Source organism: Vanessa cardui, chromosome 7 (genome assembly GCF_905220365.1).
Source record: "Vanessa cardui chromosome 7, ilVanCard2.1, whole genome shotgun sequence".
Taxonomy (NCBI): domain Eukaryota; kingdom Metazoa; phylum Arthropoda; class Insecta; order Lepidoptera; family Nymphalidae; genus Vanessa; species Vanessa cardui.
This window is the reverse complement of record NC_061129.1, coordinates 14,790,040-14,808,993: the sequence shown is the minus strand read 5'-3', so window position 1 is coordinate 14,808,993 and position 18,954 is coordinate 14,790,040. Positions and strand designations below refer to the sequence as shown.

At 34.5% G+C, this 18,954-nt stretch overlaps 1 protein-coding gene across 1 annotated transcript; it reads right to left on the bottom strand.

The window, feature by feature from the left end:
* Nucleotides 1-9,997: 9,997 nt before the first annotated feature.
* Nucleotides 9,998-11,182, bottom strand: LOC124531174. The gene has a single exon (XM_047105659.1). The coding sequence runs from the start codon at nucleotides 11,018-11,020 to the stop codon at nucleotides 10,262-10,264; it is 759 nt and encodes a 252-aa protein (XP_046961615.1). The 5' UTR covers nucleotides 11,021-11,182; the 3' UTR covers nucleotides 9,998-10,261.
* Nucleotides 11,183-18,954: the final 7,772 nt, after the last annotated feature.

Below are 18,954 nucleotides of genomic sequence, written 5' to 3'. Positions count from 1 at the left end.
ACACTCAACTTTTTGCGCCGTCTGGAAGGGTAGCAATTATTTTGACGCCAAGCGGTTTGTTTTCCATTGTCATTGTAGAGTAAACGAGACCTTGTATTTAGAGGACTTAAAGACATAACATCTTAGATCGTTTCGTTGGCTTTAAGCAGCACAAGTGTGTTACAATTGTGAAGAAATCCGACCCTCTTGTGATCAATATAATTAAGGTAGTCAATCAAAAACAATCGGCTCGAAAAAGATGAATGTGGTGCTTCAAATGCATATAGCTATTCGATCATTTTTAGTGTTATTGGTATTATTTTATCTCTATTCTCTGCCCGCAAACAGCAAATACGGCATTATTCTGGTTTATATTATTCGAAGCAGCGTCGAGCGACAGTTTACGAGGCGATGTCAGCGGCAGTGCATTTGGCAATAATACGGCGGTATAAAAACGACATATTGTGGATAACGCATCGGATTTCATATTTACTGCGAGCCGCTCCGTCGCGTTGCTGCAAATATTTTTTGAGAGTCAGCTGAAACGCGATATATGGTTGCACGTTAGTTAAAAGACTAGCGAATCAGCCCGACTTCCCACGAGGAGAAAATATTAATGAAAATGAGATGTAATGGTAACAAAAAATATGTCCGTATAAATTTTACAAAGCCATTTGTAAGTATAAATATTTATAAAATAATTACATAAGTTAGTTATTGTATAGTTATATAATTGTTTTGGTTGTATTTGCTGATTTCTATGCAAGAGTCCGTACAATAAAACAAGCGTCGAGTATTATTTGTTTTCTATGTAGAGCGAATATAATTGAGTGTAGATTTTTTTTTCATTAAAATTGCTAGTCTCAAGAATCTTTTACAACTATCTAGTTTCATTGCTAGCCTACTGGAATAAAGCATACTTTGGTTATTCCCTTTCTACATCAATATCATAATAAACAAAATGTTTGTAAGGATAGTGTAATCTACACACCTAAAAACCCAATTCTTAATATTTTTTTGCCCAGTAAGAAAGATACATTACTCCTAAGTGCTGCTTCTAAGTCAATTATATAATATGATTGCGGCTTGATAATATGAATGATTGATATGATGATGATTTATAAATTAATTGCACTCGTGAATAACCGCGGCGGATCGCTAGTATTAAACTAGAAATGTGAAAAGAAATAAAATTACACCAAGCACAAATTAAAATACAACCCTGCATACATTCCGCCCTCAGTATTTGAAGTATGTAAGCATTTAAATCGCTTATGAATAATAATTAATTATTCTCTTATTGTAACCAGACATGACATGTTTGTATGCTATTGGATAATTAATTTCTTACTAAATTAAAATATACGACAACGAATTATTTGAATTAAATAAACGCTTACTAAATTAAATAGCAAAACGTATAAATTAACGTAGTGATTTGTGACACTTTTTGGGGGTAGGGTTTGTGCAAGCCCTTCAGGATACGTACTATCCACTCATCAGATATTCTAACGGCAAACTGCAATACTTAGTATTTTTGTGTTTCAGTTTGAAGGGTGTGGAAGACATAAAATCTTCCTCCCAAGGTTCCTTACACCAATACACCATGTATTGGTGTTATGTAAGGAACGGTTATTTATTTCTTATATATATCCATATATATGCGTAGTAGTAACCACTTACCACCGTATCATCTATTGTCTCGTCCACAAACCTATTAAATAAATATCAAAAATGCATGCAAATAATATGGTTAGATTTTACCCGAACGAGAAAGTTACACATAATAGACAAATACCTTTAGACAAATAAAGGAAAACGATGAAGGATAAAAGCAATGTTATTTCCCAATGTAAAAAGCCTTAAAAATACGAAAGGTCTAATAAAAACGATTATAGTGTGAGGTTATCAAATGATATTTACCGAACCTCGGCCTAACGCGGCCTAACGCGGCCTAACGCGGCCTAACCTAACAAAAGCCGCCCGATGGACTCGTAACTTGCAATAGTTTGTGTCTTCGGATTCGTTACACCTACTGGCAAAGTTAAGCACCAATCACTAATTTTATTTAAAACGCTATATTTTGACAGTATGGTTCTGACATCTGTCACATATTTGAAGGTTATGTCAACAAATATTAATTCGTTTTCGTCATCATAGAAATTGAACACAATGTTTCTGAAATTCGAAGAAAGGAAAAATCGTATATAGAATTAGATAAGTACATAATTATGTAAATCATTGTAAAAATTATATGTAGATATCAGTACCTCACAGCATTTACAGTTCCACTGTTAAAGTACCTCGTATCAACTTAAGGTTGATAATGTAATATATAAATCAGAAAAGTAAAAGTAGCATACTTATGCCGATTTTTACTAACCTGAGTAATTAAATAAAAATAAACTTTATTTACTTAAGGATTACATCACAAACAAGTTGCAAGGGCCCCTGTACTAGGTGCAAACCCGTATTACTGGGTGCCCCGCTCATCCACTAAGACAACTAGAAAGTCAACAATAACTTTGTTACACAAATTTATAGTAATATCTTAATAAAATAGTTAAACGATGAGTATATGTTAATTATTTATGAAAAAAATATACAATTTAAATTAGGTAAATTAACGAATTTCTTTTTTAAATATATGTTACACTTCACCGTGCCTGCGGTATATTCTCCGTCGCCCGGGAGTTCTCTCAGTTAATATCAACATTTTCTATTGCGCTCTGCAAATATGGCAATCAGACGGTCCTACTGCACGAAAGTTATGTTAGCGCAGTTTGTATTGTAACAGAATTAGTTGTAAACGTGAAATATATTTAATTGTTATTGCTTGTACCATTTACTAATATGGTAACAAATTCAAATATGCTTTATTCAAGAAGGACTTAAAGAGCATTGATATCATCATTTTATGGAAATATAATTAATGCATACCGCTAATAGTTATAACGAGATGAACTACTAATAGTATATGTTAATGGCGTTATCAATAACATTCTTAGTATATTTCATCCATTAAAATAAATTAAAAATATATTTTATAAATATACAAACGATGTAATTTTATAACAGTGACTAATATAGCTATATTAAAATAGCCTGTTGTATCAGCATATTTTAATTCATATATTAGTGTGTGTTGGTTAAATCTAGATAATTGTATAAAAACAATTTCGACTATTTTTTCTTTATGTCTCTCCAACAACTGTTTTTTTTGTATATAATATATTTTTATGTATGGAATAGGTTAACGGACGAGCATATGAGCCATCTGATAGTAAGTGGTCATCATCACCCATAGACAATGACGCTGTAAGAAATATTAACTACTCCTTACATCGTCAATACGCCACCAACCTTGGGAACTAAGATGCTATGTCCCTTGTGCCTGTAGTTACACTGATAAATAAACTTTACTATGCATTAAAATGTAATTGTACACATACATTATAATAACCATATTTTATCCTGTAACTTTACTTCGTAAAGGTCCGTGGAGCGTCAGGGCTTTAACAAAGGGATATTGTTTATGCCAGCAATTGCACTAGCTTAAGTTTATTTTAACCAGGAATGTTGTATTCCTGGTTAAAATAAATACAAATAATTGTCGGTTGTACCATCTTGTGCTATTTTCATGTGAATACTTTTTTATTATTACCTTTTTTATGTCATTTCCTTGTTTAGGGTAAAGAACTTTATAGCTATATATACGAGGGACAAAACTGAAGAGATTGTACAAAGTTCTCCATCTAAACTGTTAATTCAAAGCCCAGTCGAGTCCTCTCGACATTCGACAGCTCTCGACACCGGTCGGTGTGTGCGGAACACTCCTGCAGAGCAGGTGCCAAGGATAGATTTGTTATACATTCTAATTCTTTCTTGTGTAAGAAATTTATATGTACCCACAAATTTTTACTAAAATATTGTTATGTTCAGTGTATAAAAAGAGCTGAAAAATCATTGTTAGTCAGTCGGTCGTTATGCTGCTGGTCGTAAGGTTCGATCCGTGAGAACCGTACATGTAAAAACGCGCATATAAAGTTATTAAAATTTGTAGTTGTGAAGTGTAAGAGTGAAAACTATGTTCAATTTGTGAATTGTGTAAAACTACGTATTGTGTAATACTGTGTATTGTTGAAGTTCATTGTATTCAGTGAGTGATAATTTATGGAGAATGATTAAAAAGTGTTAAAGTGCAGTTGGTGTTTTTATTATAACCGCTACCCTTCTGAGATTATTTTATAAATCTCAGAAGTGGGATAAAACGCGGAAAAGTACTGACCGTTGTTTCACCTACGCCTAGAGAGATGGAAAGTCGGCAATCCAAGCGTTCACTACATAAACGCCGCAAGAGAAGGCGAGAAGTTGAGTATACTAGCACGTCATCGAGTTCGAGTGATCCAGTTATAGAACGACACCGTCGTTCTGGACAGAGACATACTAAAGACGGATCTCATAATGCTGGCCGGAGTCGTGGCCGCAGTCGTGGCCGCAGTCGTGGCCGCAGTCGTGGCCGCAGTCGTGGCCGCAGTCGTGGCCGCAGTCGTGGCCGCAGTCGTGGCCGCAGTCGTGGCCGCAGTCGTGGCCGCAGTCGTGGCCGCAGTCGTGGCCGCAGTCGTGGCCGCAGTCGTGGCCGCAGTCGTGGCCGCAGTCGTGGCCGCAGTCGTGGCCGCAGTCGTGGCCACAGTCGTAGTCGCAGCCAAGGAACCAGTCGTGGGCGCAAGCAGAGCAGCAGCCAAACGCCGCATCGAACTGATGTTCAAGGTACAGATTCTACCAATATTATTTCACGCGATAGTAATAACAGTACGCAATCAGATTTAGAAAAATTTATTAATACCTTATCATCGGCTTTAACCGGAACTAATAATACAGATAAATTCCAAAATACGGTAAATACAATACCAGAATTTGATCCATCATTAAAAAACCAAACGACGTCTATGTGGTTAAATAAAATAAATGAGTGTGCTTCCATTTTTGGTTGGTCCGAAAGACAAACTATTCATTTCGCTTTATCTAGACTTAATGGTTTAGCAAAGACGTGGTACGAAAGTCTACCCTCACTTCTTTATTCTTGGTCCGATTGGCAAAATAAGTTATTAGATGCATTTCCTTGCCATGAAAACTATGGTCAACTTTTAAATGATATGCTTTTAAGGAGAGCTAGATTCGGCGATTCATTAGAGGAATATTTTTACGAAAAAAGTGTTCTTTTAAATCGATGTAGTATTAGTGGTAGAAAAGCAGTTGACTGTATTATTTTTGATATCGATGATCGAACAATTAGAATGGGTGCAGAAGCTGCACAATATGAAGATCCCAATAAGTTATTAACGTTTTTGAAAAGTGTTAAGGTTACAAAAAGAGTAGATAAAACAATTGTTAATAATTCTAATCAAAGTACCCAAAATGTTAATAATAATAAGCGAACATTCCCTGAGAGACGATCTAACGTACATTGTTACAACTGTGGTCAAACTGGCCATTATAGCTCCAAATGTCTTCAACCTATTAAACGTTGCATTAAATGTCGTCTCATTGGTCATTTAGCTAGTGAATGCACAAAAGAAAACACATCTAGTGAAAATAATCAAAACTCTAATTCGGTTAATACAGGAAATAATAGCGATAAAACTGTTATGAATATAAATAGTTCGAATGATGACGAAAAATACTACAAGAAAGCTTTCGTTAATGGTGTTATGGTAGAGTCGTTTGTTGATTTAGGTAGTAGAAAAACATTATTACGCGAGACCGAAGCCCGAAAAATATTGAGTACGTGGAATAAAAGTAATACTAACACTTTAGTAGGGTTTGGTAATACGAACGTCACACCAATAGGTAGTAGTGATGCGCAAATCATTGTTGACGGTGTTTCTGGTATAACAGAGATTCTTATTGTACCTGATATATTTTTGCCAAAATATCCAATGTTAATTGGTCATTCGTATACTGAACAAAGTCATATTGTCATAATTAAAAGTAAGTAAGTAAGTAAGTAAGTATTCTTTATTGTACACCAAAGAATAAATAAATTATACAGTAATTGCAAAACTTGATCTAATTAATGTACAATTGGCGGCCTTATCGCTAAGCAGCGATCTCTGCCAGGCAACCATGTTACGTAGGACATAGTAATCAGTAATTAAACATTTCAGGTGTACATATATAAGAGAAAAACATACTTATACGAAATTAAACATATACATAGTAAACGTATATATACTATATTCAATATATAATAAGTTATATGTATAATTTGTACTACAGTTTAAATATGACTATAGGTAACATGAAATAATAAATATAAAATATAAGCCAGATACATCGCAGAGTAGGAGTTTAGAATAAATAGAAAAATAAAAATAATAAATATTAAGGAAACAGGTAGACAAAATTTAAGGGGGATGGAAGTTTGCTTTTAATAGCCGTTTGAATGTTGCTAGGGATTGAGCACGCCTTATGGTAAGTGGTAAGGAATTCCAGAGCCGTACAGCTTCCACAGAAAAGGATTTAGAATAGAAGGTTGTATTGTGGGAGGGGATTTTTAAAATGAGGTTATCGTTAGAGCGAAGAGAGCGACAATGAGTGTCACTCAGGAATTCAAAGCGCTTTTTAAGGTATGAGGGAGAGGTAGGATTAAATAGGATATTGTATAATAGGGAAAGAATGTGAGTATTCCTGCGAAGGCGGATTGAGGGCCACTTGAGTTTTTCGCGAAATTCTGAAACATGGTCATATTTACGAAGTCCAAATATGAACCGTATACAAAGATTTTGGATGCGTTCAAGTTTATTAAGCAATTCCTCACTTAAATTGGGATAACAGGTATCAGCGTAATCGAGAATCGGTAGCAGGAGAGATTGTGCAAGCACAATTTTAGTTGGTATCGGTAGAAAATTTCGCAATCTGCGAAGAGATCCGATAGATGCAAACACTTTCCTGCTCACCTCGCTTACTTGGGGGGTCCAGGTCAGAAATCTATCAAAAACAACACCTAGATTTTTTACAGTTTCACTGTATGGAACAAGTGTTCCATCAACAATTATATTAGGCAAATTGGGCCAATCAATGCGGGCGACTAGTTTTTGACTGCCGATTATAATTGCCTGTGTTTTTAAAGGGTTAACTCTAAGTCCATGTGATTTACTCCAAAGTACAATCGATTCAAGGTCTTTATTTAATGTTTGTATTGTTTGAGGCAAATCAATTAATTTTGACTGTTTATATATTTGGAGATCGTCGGCATACAGGTGATAGAGAGAAGATAATTGAGAAGTAATGCAATTTATGAAAATAGAAAAAAGGAGAGGAGACAACACGCCACCTTGCGGAACACCGGCCTTGATCGTGCACCAATTGGAAAAGGAATCATCGACACGAATTCGTTGCCGGCGACCGCAAAGATAATTTTGAAACCAGTCAATCACTTCAGGAGATATGTTAAGAGAGCATAATGTAGCTAGTAAGAGCTCGTGGTCAACATTGTTAAAGGCATTGCTAAAATCTAGTAAGATCAACGCTGTTAGACATTGATTATCCATAGCAAGGCGTATATCCTCGGTAATTTTGACTAAAGCAGTAGTCGTACTATGACCTTTTCGGAAACCAGATTGAAAAGGGTTAAGGAGGTTTTGTCTAGATAGGAAAAGGTTTAATTGTCGATGCACAATACGTTCAAATACTTTAGATAGGAAAGGAAGTATGGAAATAGGACGGTAATCGGAAAAGCGGGAGGGATTTGATTTTTTAGGTAAGGGAATAACTTGGGCATCTTTCCAGGAAGAGGGAAATGATCCTGTAGAAATGGAGTAATTGAATATACTTCTAATAATAGGAACTAGGATGTCCATGATAGGGATGATCATCTTACGGCTAATGGAGTCAGTACCGATAGCATCAGAGTTCACCTCTACAATACCTCTCTCAACATCACTATCAGTGATATGACAAAAAATGAAAGCTGGATCATTAGAAGTGGGTAAAGCTAGAATTTGATTTTTAGTATATAATTTCGTGGCATCATCGATAGAGCAAGAAGACGAGAAGTGCTGATTAAGCTGATTCAAATCAATGTTACTAGGGTGATTATTATGACGTGCTTTCCCAACTCCAATAGATTTAAGAAATTTCCAAACTCGGCCAGTATCTTCTTCGTCGAGTATTGATTTATGAATGTGGCGTCGTTGTTTATCTCTACACAACCTGTTGCAACGGTTCCGAATATTTTTATAACTGATTCTATTTTCGTCAGAACTATCGGCCTTGTATTTTGATTTAGCCATGTTTTTTTTGTGTTGCAATGTTTTAATGTCCTGCGTAAGCCAGGGAGCAGGAAGATGCCTAAGCCGAACAGGTCGAATAGGGGCATGTTTGTCATATAATTGTATTAGAAGTGTGTTGAAATTTGCCACTCGGTTATCAATATTACAATCAGTGACAACATCATTCCAATCAATTTTTAAAGCATCCTCCCTTAAATGCTCCAAATTCATACCACTAAAATTGCGCTGCAGAAGGATTCTCGATTTAGCTTTAGGGGGGCGTATTCTGTAGGAAAGATAAATCAAATCATGATAGGAGAAGGCTTCAGCAGAGCATTGGCCATGCTTAGCGACATAATCTGTGGAAGAAACAAGAATAAGATCTAGAAGAGACGGGGTACAGTTAGGGAAACAATGAGTTGCAGAAAGAGGGAGTATATGAATATTGGCAGATTGGACTAGTGATCTTAGCCGAGAAGAGCGAGAGTCAGATTTTAAAAGGCACGTATTAAAATCTCCCATTATAATGGAATGTTGATACAGTGGAATATACTGGTCTAGAAGGGATTCAAAGGTAGTAAAATAGTCAATCATTGAATTGGGGCTATAAAACACACCGAGTAAAATTTTAACTTTCGAAAATGCAAGTTCAATGATTAAATATTCTACTCCTGGTGTTGCTTGAGCCCTAGACGTGCCAATGATCGTAAAGGACAGGTGGGAGCGAAGATAAATAGCAACGCCTCCACCAGTACGATTAGGACGATCATTCCGAATAAGTTGGAAACCAGGGAGAACATAAGATGAAGAGGACAAACATGGTTTAAGCCATGATTCTGATATCAGAATAGCATGGATATTCCTGTTATCAAAAGAAGTTAACATATCTGGATAATGTGCAGGAATACTCTGAGCATTGATGTGTATAATATTAAAGGTTTTCAATACATCCGAGAAAACAGTATCAAGTGTTTCATTAAGAGTGGGAAGACTGTGAAAGCTACAGTTTGTGCTCAATTCATTAGACGAAGACACTGAGAAAAAAGAATCATCGAGGCTTATATCTTGACATGTCATCGAAAGAAAGAAAAAATATATTTATATATAATAACTAAAAATAATAATTACAATAAATAATAAATATATAAAAAAAATAATTATAAAGTGTACAATGTCCCACCAGCAACAAAGTCCTGTTATAATAACCTTAAAGTTACAGGTTTGTAGTTATACAACAACATATAACAAAAAAAGAAGACACAAAATATTACTAAACGAGTCAAAAAACCCACTCAAAAAATAAACAAAAAGAAATTTAAAAAAAAATAATTAAAATATAATAATTTACGCCGATTATGTTATATCTATAGTACTACAGTTATCACTTATAATATAGGTAATAAGTTATTTTTGTTAAAATTCATTTTTTTTTTTTTTAAACTAAGATTACATACAAAACAATGATAAACTAAAATGACGAAAACAGAACTGAACACCTTACTACAAGTTATTTATTATAGCAAGGTCATCCAAAGGTAAGATATACAAAAAAAAAAAAAAAAAAATAGTACTAAAAAACAAAAAAGAGAAAAAAAAAAAAAAAAAGAAAAAAGTAATAAAAATTAAAATTACATCCTAATTACTTTAGTTAAAAAATACAGACCAAAACAATTAAAAACAATTATAAACGAGTGCAATATCAGTACATTGAAATAAAAATAAAAATATCTAATAATAAAATAACAACAACAAGAAATAGTAAATTAGCGCAAATCTATGGCATTATAATATGCGTGAAGTTCGTTTATATTGTGCGCGTTCAGATAAGACTTGTTTACTCGTTTACATTAAAAATTGTAAGTGGGTAGAAATTTAATAAATTTACTACGTTGAAGCTATATTTTAAGCAACAGTTATAAATGTTTATTTTATACAGCATTAGAGTACAGTAGTGAAATACGAAAAAGTGCAGTTGAATTTGAATAATTTAGTGACAGAGTACCAGATAGTTATTTCTTAACCGCTCTTCTTGTACGAGAAATGGGAAGCCTTGTCTCAGGGCTCCTTACCACCGTTCCTGGGCTCAGGGCTGGGGAACCCTCCTCGACTGCAGACCTCGACGCAACAGGAATAAGTTCCAGATCACCCCGACACTCTACTTGGTGGCGAACTCCGTCTGGGCTGATGATGTACACATATCCATCGCGGGTCCAGCAGTTGGTGACGCCAAAGCGCTTCCGGGCTTCAAGAAATAACTCGTGCCGAGGCTTAGTTAAATACTCTGACTGTGTGATGCCCGTGCCCTTCAACTTTGTTTTGGCATACCATACTTTGTTGCGAACCACGACATCAGTGAACTTAACCACAACGGGCCTTGGTTTTTTTGTCGGTGAGCGACCCAAACGATACGTCGTTTTTATATTGGAGCTGGAAAAGTTCGGCAAATCTAGATGCTCAGCGAAAACAGACACAACCCGTGAATTAAGGTTTTCCGTCTTCATCTCGGGGATACCGTGCAAGAGCAGCACTTTGCGCCTTCTTCGCATCTCCTGACGATCCAATTCCGTTCTAAGGAATTCAACCTGATGTTGTAAGGTGTTCAACGTGGCTATGATAAAATTTTTAAAAGCTTCAAAATCAGCAGCAATGGATGAAGTGGTCGCAGCAATTTTGCTACTCGAGTTCTTCTGTAGTTCGTGCTGGAACTCGTTCATTCTAGTGTGAAACATCTCAGACATAGCAGTGAAAGACTGTTTTAATGAGTCCATTCTTTGTCTTCTAACAGTCACTTTTTGAATTTTGAATCGTAGTAAAAATACAGTGGTTATATCAGTGAAAAAATAAGGAATATATCTTGCTGGCAGGTATTGTAACTCACATGTACATAATTTGGATGAAATAAATAAATAAATCCCAAATTGCTTATTATTTTAAAATAAAAGATCGAATTAGTGTGTTACTTATTTGACACCTGTCAACTATATGATACTTTAAAAATCATTACTAATATAAATGAAACGCACATTGAAAAATTCGATATTAAATTAAAATCTAATGTTGTTATTAATGGATTGACAATAACTGATGTTTATTGTGAGCCAAATTATAAAGGTGAATTGTATATAGAAGGAGGTCTAAGATTAGAACCGCGTAAAGAATATTTTGTGTTAAAGGGGTTATATACGTTTGATAGTGATAATAGTAAAATACTTATTAAATCTAAACCAAATTCAAATGTTACGTTATTACAAGGAGATACAATAGCAAGAGCGTTTAAAATAAAACAAAAACCAGAGTTAAGTGAAAACGTGTTGCGTATCGAAGAAGAAAATTTATGTGAATTTGATAATACTAAAAATAATATAGAAGTTAAAGATATAATTATAGACAATAGTATAGAAAAACAATATCGTGATATGTTAATAACACTGTTAAATAATTATAGAAACTGTTTCGCTTTTAATTTAAGAGAATTAGGTTGTACTAAAGATGGAGAGCTCAATATTAAATTAACCGATGATCGACCAATTGTGTATAGACCTTATCGTTTGTCGTTTGATGAAAAAAAAGTAGTTAGGAATATGATTGACGAGATGATGACAGCTGGTATAATACGTGAATCAAATTCTCAATTTGCTAGTCCAATAATTATCGTTAAAAAGAAAACTGGCGATCGGAGATTGTGTGTTGATTTTAGGGCGCTTAACCGGAAAACCGTTAAAGAACACTATCCCCTACCTCGAATCGAAGACCAGCTGGACAATTTGTCAGGTTACAAATACTTTACTACTTTAGACCTTGCCTCTGGTTATTATCAGGTACCAATTTGTGAAGAAAGTAAACATATAACTGCATTCGTTACGCCAGAAGGGCAATACGAGTTTAACCGGATGCCCTTTGGCCTGGCAAATGCTCCAGCTGTCTTCCAAAGGATTATAAACAAAGTCTTAAGCAAAACGAACTCGGATGTAGCCATGGCATACATGGATGATATTATTATTCCTTCAAAAACGGTTGAGGAAGGATTACATAAATTAAAAACTATTTTAGAACTATTAAAATCATCAGGCCTAACACTTAAATTATCGAAATGTAACTTTTTCATGACCACTGTAGACTTTCTAGGTTTTGAACTTTCCGAAAGCGGTATAAAGCCCGGTTCACAGAAAACCGATGCAGTAAAAAAATTTTCCTCGCCCCACCTCACAACAAAATATTCCTCAGTTTTTAGGATTAGCTAACTTTTTTAGAAGATTCATTAAAAATTTTTCCATTATAGCCAGACCATTAACTCAATTGCTTAAAAAGGATAGTAAATTTATATGGACCGATGATCAAGAAAACGCTTTTGTTCAACTGAAATCTAAACTAAGTGAAAGACCGACTATGGCTTTATATGATCAGCATGCGGAAACAGAATTACATACGGATGCGTGTAAAATAGGTATTGGTGCTATCTTACTCCAACGATCTGGTTCGGGACCGTTCCGTGCCGTAGCTTACTTTAGTCGTCAAACTTCCCATGATGAACAACGGTTTACGTCCTACGATCTAGAAACGCTCGCGGTTATTTGCGCTTTACAACGTTTTAGGGTTTATTTACTTGGTCTAGAATTTAAAATTGTAACGGACTGTAATTCATTGCGAGCTACTTTTGAGAAACGTGACCTTATTCCCCGTGTCGCGAGATGGTGGAGCCAACTTCAAGAATTTAATTGTCACATTGAGTATAGAGCCGGTAACAAAATGAGTCATGCAGATGCTTTGAGTCGTAATCCCGTTAATAAAAGTAAAGGTAATAATATAACGTTAGAAGATTCTGTCTTTACTATTAATTGCAATGACTGGCTAGCTACTGTTCAAAACACTGATCCAAAATTAAAACGTATTATTGATATCCTCACAGACAAACAAACTGACGAAGTAACTGACATAAAAAATAATTACCGTTATATAAATAAACATTTATATAGGAAAACCGATTCAGGGTTAAAATGGGTAGTTCCCAAAGCATCTAGATGGCGAATCGTTAAGCAGTGTCATGATGATATAGGTCATGTGGGAATAGATAAGGCCCTGGCAAAGATCTCTAGCGACTATTGGTTTCCAAAAATGAGGCCATTTGTTCAAAAATATGTGCGTTCGTGTCTAGACTGTGCCTACCATAAAGCTCCTGCGGGTAAACCAGAGGGGTTTCTAAACCCGATACCAAAAATTCCAAGCCCATTTCATACAATCCATTTGGACCATTTAGGTCCTTTCGTACGAAGCCGAAACAGAAATACCTATTTACTTGTTGTAATTGATGCATTTTCAAAATTTATATTGATAAAACCAGTTCGCGGCACTGATACAAAATATGTAATATCAGTATTAAAAGATATATTTTATACTTTTAGTGTTCCAAACAGACTAATATCAGATAGGGGTAGTAGTTTTACGAGTCTTGCATTTAAAAAATTCATGAATGAGTTAAATATTAAACATATTATGAATGCTGTGTCGACCCCCCGAGCTAACGGGCAGGTTGAGAGATACAACCGCACTATAACAGAATCATTAGCAGTTGAAAATAACAATTGTCCTGAAAATCGTTGGGATGATCATGTAGCTAAAATTCAGTGGTCTTTAAATAATACATTCAACAAAGGAATTGGACGTACACCGGCTGAAGTGCTGTTTGGTTTTAAAAAGGTTAGCATGTCAGATAGTCGTATTAACGGTACAATCAATGATGATCTAGAGCGTGTAGTAGAAAGCAGAGATTCTATCCGCAACGAAGTAATAAATCACATATCTAAAAACCAAAAATATCAAAAAGAACAATTTGATAAACACAGAAAGCCACCACGTACATATCAAATTGGCGATCTCGTTCGTATTTCACGTAATCAACCTTCGACGGGTCAAAGTAAAAAGCTCTTACCTAAATTTCAGGGCCCATATAAAATAACAAAAATATTTGACAACGATAGGTATGAAATCGAAGATACACCGATAACAAAAAAAAGTAAAGGTAGCTATAAAGCGGTTGTTGCTGTTGATAAAATTCAGCCTTGGGTAATGTTCGATCGTCTTTCAGAGGATAGCGATAGCAATGAAAATGATAAGTCAAACGAGTCTAATAGTTCAAGTGACTCTAAATCTGATTGTGATGTTGAATCTAGTTAATAATGAATAACGAATAAATATGTATAAATGTTTATGTAAAAATATAATTAAGGAATTGTATGAAAATTAATGTAAGATAAGGTTAAGAACTGAATTATATATAAATAATAATTAACTTGTTTATGGTTATGAATTATAAAAAAAGCGAATGTGTAATTTATAATTGATTAAGGATTTAAGATTAAATTGAGTCATGTTTATTTAATCAGTAAGTAGATTCGGTGGGCAGATTGCCCAAGTAGGCGGGCAGATTGCCCTAGTAGCCGGGCAGATTGCCCTAGAAGCCGGGCAGATTGCCCTAGAAGCCGGGCAGATTGCCCTAGTAGCCGGGCAGATTGCCCTAGTAGCCGGGCAGATTGCCCTAGTAGCCGGGCAGATTGCCCTAGTAGCCGGGCAGATTGCCCTAGTAGCCGGGCAGATTGCCCTAGTAGCCGGGCAGATTGCCCTAGTAGCCGGGCAGATTGCCCTATATGTATAATAGTTGTAGTAATTATATATTAATAATTTTAGTTATGTATGTTATGTCTTGCTGTTATTCATTTATTTATTTATATTTTTTTTTTTTCTTCTTCTTTTCTTTCTTTTTTGGAAACACGAGGTCGCGTTTCGGTGCAGGACGGCCGAACTGTAAGAAATTTATATGTACCCACAAATTTTTACTAAAATATTGTTATGTTCAGTGTATAAAAAGAGCTGAAAAATCATTGTTAGTCAGTCGGTCGTTATGCTGCTGGTCGTAAGGTTCGATCCGTGAGAACCGTACATGTAAAAACGCGCATATAAAGTTATTAAAATTTGTAGTTGTGAAGTGTAAGAGTGAAAACTATGTTCAATTTGTGAATTGTGTAAAACTACGTATTGTGTAATACTGTGTATTGTTGAAGTTCATTGTATTCAGTGAGTGATAATTTATGGAGAATGATTAAAAAGTGTTAAAGTGCAGTTGGTGTTTTTATTATAACCGCTACCCTTCTGAGATTATTTTATACTTGACACCAAATAAAATGACGAAAATACACAAACAATGAAACAGTGTAGACCAATTAAATTAAATAGTAAGACAAACTTAGCAAATAGTCATTTCAGATTTCTATTGAAGTTAATTTACCTAGAATGGTAATTCAGATATAATAGCTAGAAAACATTATGCAAATACATGATAATGTATATCATATTATAAATTATAATATTACGCGATAGCACAATAGACTCAATTGTTTCTCAACGAGAAACAATAGCAATGCGGAAGATTTGACTGCTATAATTATAGTTTCGGTAGTTAGGGGCACCATTTTGAATCAGTATGAACTATCTTCTAACTAAAGTGTACCCTCTACCCGTAACACATAATATAATTGTGAATGTGAACTCAATTCTATTCTGTTACGGAGTGGAATATCATGTTATCTGTTGTGTAAACTCAATTGATTTTCTTGGTTACTTACTTTTATACTTACAGCGTTTTTCATAAGGTTGAAGAAACAGTCCTTTGATTTTCACTCACCTGATAAAACCCTTCGATATCATGAGATAAATGTTCGTAATATATCACTGCGTTCCGTCTATGTTGGAAAGTTTTCGTTCACTAATTCCCTGGGCAACAAAGTTCCAATATTCTATCACGCCAAGCTATATTACAGAGGTGGAAATTTGTAACTGAACGGAACAGCAAGACCATACCCTAACAATGGCTATAGTGTCAAAATAGTCTTAAAAAAAAACAAAACATTTTATAATAAAGAATCAAGTATTATATTCGATATCGTGAGCTATTGACTTGAGCACTGTTTTTCTTTACATACGGTTATAATAGGAGTCCCAGATGACGTCACAACGGGGTCCGTGTAAAGTTCCAGCAGCTGTTTGCTTCATGTAACATTTCCTGGATCCTAATTTGAAGGACAGCTATTTAATTCAATGGTTTGTAACTTATATTCCAGTTAACCCAAAGAGCCGTAACTTCGTAGCGTAAAGGGCAAATCCCTGTCTTTGATTTCACACTCAAACGCTGATGTAATTACATTTAGAAGTCATCAGATCGACGACGAGATATTGTCGTCCAAATTAAAAGCACTTTCACTTTTAAATATTTTTAAAATTTAATTGAATTATTTGTGACTAGCGTTAAAACCACAACTTTGCTCGAGTCTTAATAGAATAAAAACATTTCATTTCTTCTATTATTGTATTTACAAAACATAATTATTAAACTTAAGATTAACAACCATAGAAATTTCATATCTTATTTGTCTGTTCCATACGACACCTAAATACAAATTATGTTGCACGAAGAGTTTGGGCCGTGTGTTAATATGTTAGTCAGTGAATCAACTTCTCCTATATAAACTTGTAATTGTCTTTTATTGGGTAGTGGAACCATATGTTGACTTTGTAAGTCAACTGAACACAACTATTTGTTGTGATATTTCTCGCAATGTAATTTCAAGCTATTATTACTACTTTTTGTCAAATCATAAGCAAAAATGGAAGGACACTTTTTAAATATTTTAGGATATACTTATTTAGGAACGCAAATAAACAACTTAATTGTCTTGCCGTTGAATATACTTTACTCAAAGATACTGGCTCACTATAATAACTATCAACACTATAATAAATAATAACTCGAGACAAAACTCATTAAGTAATACACTCAAATGTTTTCAAAAGTATAAAATGAGAAACTCGTGGGACACTTAGTATGACCGAAGTTGAAACTAAATGAAATAGATTACCATTGTATAAGAATAATTAAATAACAAGAGAATAAAATTGTCAAAAAACCCCTAATGAAACGAAATAAGCTTAAATAATGTAAAAAAATCCGTATATTCAAGAAAGAGAGAGAAATAAAGAGAAAGAGAAGGTAAGGTCGCCTCACGTGACGATTTTTACCAGTTCACTCTCCTAAAAGTAAGCCCCGTAAAAGAACTTCGCTCCAAAAATATCATAGAAGTTAGAGTCTCCAACAGGTATTTGAATGAAAATTAATAATGAATAATATAGTCTTTACACAATTGTAGCTCTACAGCTACATTATGGAGTACTATACATTTGACTAAACGAGTTCCTACTTTTCACTGAACGACGACGTTAGAAATTACGATATGTCCACATTAAGAAAATCTTTTTATAAGGTAGCTATAAGGCATATATTATATGGTAACTTATACTGATGACACATAGACTTGGTAGGTCTTGCATAAATGCGAGGTAATTATATTCATTCAAATGCAAGATAACTCACAATTTGTACTGTAAATCAACGGTACTGATGCTTTATGCTATTATATGCTATTTAACCAGAGTATGACTATCATGAACAGATCTGTACTCCTTGTTAAATCATTATCAAAGTGCTTGAGTGTGTTACTTGCTTACAAGATGTCTAGATAGATCTAAAACTGTTGTGAAATGCTCTTGAGGTTGTATTCGTAACGATATGCCTTCTGCTGATATTTATGAATTAATAATAATAAAATAAAAGTTTCGAAAATAAAAGGTCGCCGCTGTACGTTCGTAACTTGCTGGGGACAGTGAGATTTGATTTCACACGCCACTGCCCACTAATCCCGACCTCTCCATACTTGGAGTTGGTTTCGAAGTTTCGATAGATACGTTATGTTGAGGGTCACTTTAACAGTGTCCTCCTTTTTTCCTTGTTTTCCGAGAAGTGCAAACTTTATTGTAGCTTTTTGTAGACGAAAATATGATCACATTTTTACTTAAGGATAAAAATATTTAGATGTATCAAGCTATAAATATCTAATGTACAAATATGTACATTTCGTGTCAATATAATATCGTGCCATCAATTTGCATGAAAATATTGTTGTATTGTGACAGAAATGTTAACAATTCGAAATTGAAATGAACCGTGAAATTAAATAAATGTATCACATATCCATGATATATCGCAGTCATATATTAAAAAGCTCCGTTAATTTTATTATAACAGCAGAGACAAAAACTCAGTGTTTAGTGTGCGGTATCACAGCCGATGAGGAAACATAAAAATAATTTATATGTCGTCCGCGCGCGCCAACAAAGCAACGCGTTAGTTGCGCAGCAGCCATCTTGTATTTTTTTGTTTTTTAATTAGATATGACTACAGAGTATTCAGCCAGGGCTTGTTAAATATTTTTTTATTTTATTATATTTAGATTTGAATCTCCATGACATCTTGTTTTAATTTCATTCCATTTTATCTATCCATGGCTGAGGGAGCCTGAACAGCAGATTTGGGGGTGACAAAATTAGGTAATAAGCATTTGTGAAAGCAATAAAAATATTTAAATACGTTTATCGAATGTAAATAAATATTGTGTAAATATGAGCAACAAGACAACAAGAGTGAGTAAAACTTCCCATTAACCAGGAGATATAAGAAAAATATTTCTTTTATTTTGTAATATAAACTGAAATGCTGCATTAAAATTTAATTAAAGACCTCAGGCACGGAAAAGAAAAACAATGCAAGTAAAATTCGACAGACTATATTATACACTTGGAAAATGTGTGAAGCGTCCAC